Source organism: Tupaia chinensis, unplaced genomic scaffold, assembly GCF_000334495.1.
Source record: "Tupaia chinensis unplaced genomic scaffold, TupChi_1.0 Scaffold145652_1, whole genome shotgun sequence".
Classification (NCBI taxonomy): Eukaryota; Metazoa; Chordata; class Mammalia; order Scandentia; family Tupaiidae; genus Tupaia; species Tupaia belangeri.
In genome coordinates, this window is record NW_006205509.1 from 1,591,256 (window position 1) to 1,594,091 (window position 2,836).

General features: G+C 42.1%; 1 protein-coding gene across 1 annotated transcript in view; it reads left to right on the forward strand.

Annotated features, from left to right (window-relative positions):
• The window catches only part of CERS5 (ceramide synthase 5), a gene marked incomplete at its 5' end in the record, with an annotated part of 64,888 nt that overhangs the window by 30,739 nt on the left and 31,313 nt on the right, over nucleotides 1–2,836 (forward strand). Inside the window, 2 exon segments of the mRNA XM_006168231.2 lie at nucleotides 336–466; nucleotides 1,162–1,219. Of these exon segments, the coding sequence (XP_006168293.2) occupies nucleotides 336–466; nucleotides 1,162–1,219 (189 nt within the window).

Below are 2,836 nucleotides of genomic sequence, written 5' to 3' on the forward strand. Positions count from 1 at the left end.
CCCTAGACACACACCTGTCTTGTATTTGTTTTTCCTTGTCCCAAGTTCTGTGATTGCCTAGTTGCATGACTGAAATAGAAATGGTACTGAAAACCTTGCAGCCTGGGTGTTTTAAATCCTTTATTCAGCTTGGGCTGGAGAGAGGAACAAATAAGGCTGTGTATAGGTGAGTCGCAAAGGTCCATGTGTGAGATAGAATTTCTTACTAAAAGTGACTTTTGAGATGACATCACATGAGCCCCTGTGGTTATCACTCCTTTGCTGTTCAGCTAGCCAAAGGGGTTTAATGAGTTTGAAGAGAAAAGGGTGTTCTGATTTTGGTCATACATCTACAGTACCCTGATGAGAAAAGGCTGGAGGGCCTATCAAAACAACTGGACTGGGATGTTCGAAAAATCCAGTGCTGGTTTCGCCATCGGAGGAATCAGGACAAGCCCCCAACGCTCACTAAATTCTGTGAAAGCATGTAGGTGCCCAGAGGGAGATCGGGACCGAGGAGGAGGGTGGGGATACAACTGGACAGAGGTTATTTTGGGAAATCACTTCTGTTGTTAGGACAGCAGTCAGTGGGAGTGGAGGGCTAACTCAGATCTGTTAAAGGTTGGAAAGAAAACTGGAAGGCCGCTTAGTGTCTTGCATACACTTGCCACTAAGCCAGGTGTGGCTTCATTTTGTTCCCCTTTCCCAAATAGATGGAGAGTAAATTCCTGTAACCACACATATATCGGGAGGTATGCATAACCTTGGTCACCTTGATAGAAATAGTGCTAGCTTGCCCTAAATTAGTATGTTCATGGGAAGCATCCTTTTGCTGGGAAATACTATACTTCTTTTCACCGGGCTTTTACTATGAATAATTATCCTCTAGAAATTGTACTGCATTAGTCATTGTCACGCAAAGAAAAATAGGAGGCACTATCATCAGGGAGTCTGATACGGAAGAAAAGTTGATTAAGGTCAATATATAGATGTGAAAGTCTGTTTTAAACAGAGACTGTAAGATGATGCTGTCTTTGGATTTTCTGGGTATTTATCTCTATTCTGGTAACTGCTGCTCACTAGTAACTGTATTATCCCCAAAGCTGCTATTTTGACTTCCCTACCCTGAATGATTTTCTTTCGAGTGGACATTTGTCTAACCTCTATTCTTTGCCCACCCAGGTGGAGATTCACTTTTTATTTAGGTATATTCTGCTATGGAATTAGATTTCTCTGGTTGGTGAGTCTGAACTTTATTGGTCCTCTGATTGAGTTGTGATCGTGCCTAGATCTCTAGAGATAAATATGAAATGCCATTTGATCTTTATTTCCCCCTACATTTTTCTCTTCTGTGTTGCTCATTGCATGGGTTTCTGTGTTCTCTCTGGGGTCATACTTCAGTACCCTAGGACTCTACTCGGTCTCCCCTCAACAGTGCTAATAATAATGATAATTAAATCACCATGGTACCTACTGGTTTACAAAGCACTTGACAAAAATCCTCTTCTCCCAAGGAGAAATGGAATCAATAACCCTTTAAAGTGGGTGAAACTGGTATTATTCACTCTTCTCAGTTACTGGTCACAGTCAAAGAATTTCAGACTTTTCAATTGCTGACTTCATGTTTTTTTCCCCTTTACCACACTGTTTTCTTTATTTCACACAATCAAGTCTTGAAATTATGTCTGTAAAAACTGGCAAAACTAAAGAAAAGAAATAGACAAATAGTCATAGTTGGTGATTTTAATACTCTTCTCTCAGTAATTGACTCCAACAGTAGATCAGAAATATCACTGAAGATGTAAAAGATATGGGGCCAGCAGGTGGGTTGATGGCTAAGGTGCTGGATTCCCACATGGTCAACCATGGCTTCAAGTACTGGACCTGGTGGTAGCTTGAAAATCTTGTTGGGCATCTGAGCATGCACGCCCAAAAACCTGAGAGGAGGATGGAGGAGAAGGGAATACCGCACGGCCATCACCCCCAGAGTGATTTCTCACTTTCTCTGGCAAGCACATATACCCTATGCCCACCCTCCCCCCTCCAAAAAAAAAGATATAAATGATATGAACATCACAATCTACAAGTTTGAATGTGTGTGTGTGTTTAATTGCCCAAGGGCACATGCACTTGCCAGACAGAAAGAGGAGAAAGTATTCCCTCTGGTGCTTGGTCACACCACAGTCCCTTCTCTATTCTTCCGTCTCCATTCTTCCATCTTTCTGAGACTTTAGGTGTGTACACACACACACACACACACACACACACACACACACCTGGTGTATTTTTCAAGCTGAGAGGGCCAGACTTGAACTAAGGTCAGCCATGTGGGCTCCATCTCCCTGAACTACTAGTCTGTAGGCACAGCCCACCTTACTGACCTTTTTGTAGAACACTACATAACTACATACAGTACCAGTAGCTAAAGAATACGTATAATTTTCAGGTACTCTTGGAACATTAACTAAGATAGATCCTTTGCTGGGCTATAAGTCTCAGTAAATTTCAAAATATGGAAGTCTTACAGAATGTGTTCTCTGACCAGAAGGGAATTAAATTGGAAATCCATAATAAGAAGATACATAGTAGGAGCCAGACAGTGGTATAGCAATCAAACACAGTGCTCTGCTGGATGGACCTGCATGGGAGGATTTCAGGTTTGCGTCCAAAGACCTCTCTGAGGATACTAGGCATGCCACAAGGAGGCTCCTGAGTCTAAAATTCAAAGGTATGCAAATTTATGTAGGGACCCTGGCTAAAAGGTATACCCTGAGGGAAGGAAAGAAGGAAGGAAGGAAGGAAAAGGAAAGAAAGAAAAAAGAGAAAGAGAGAGAGAGAGAGAGAGAGAGAGAGAGAG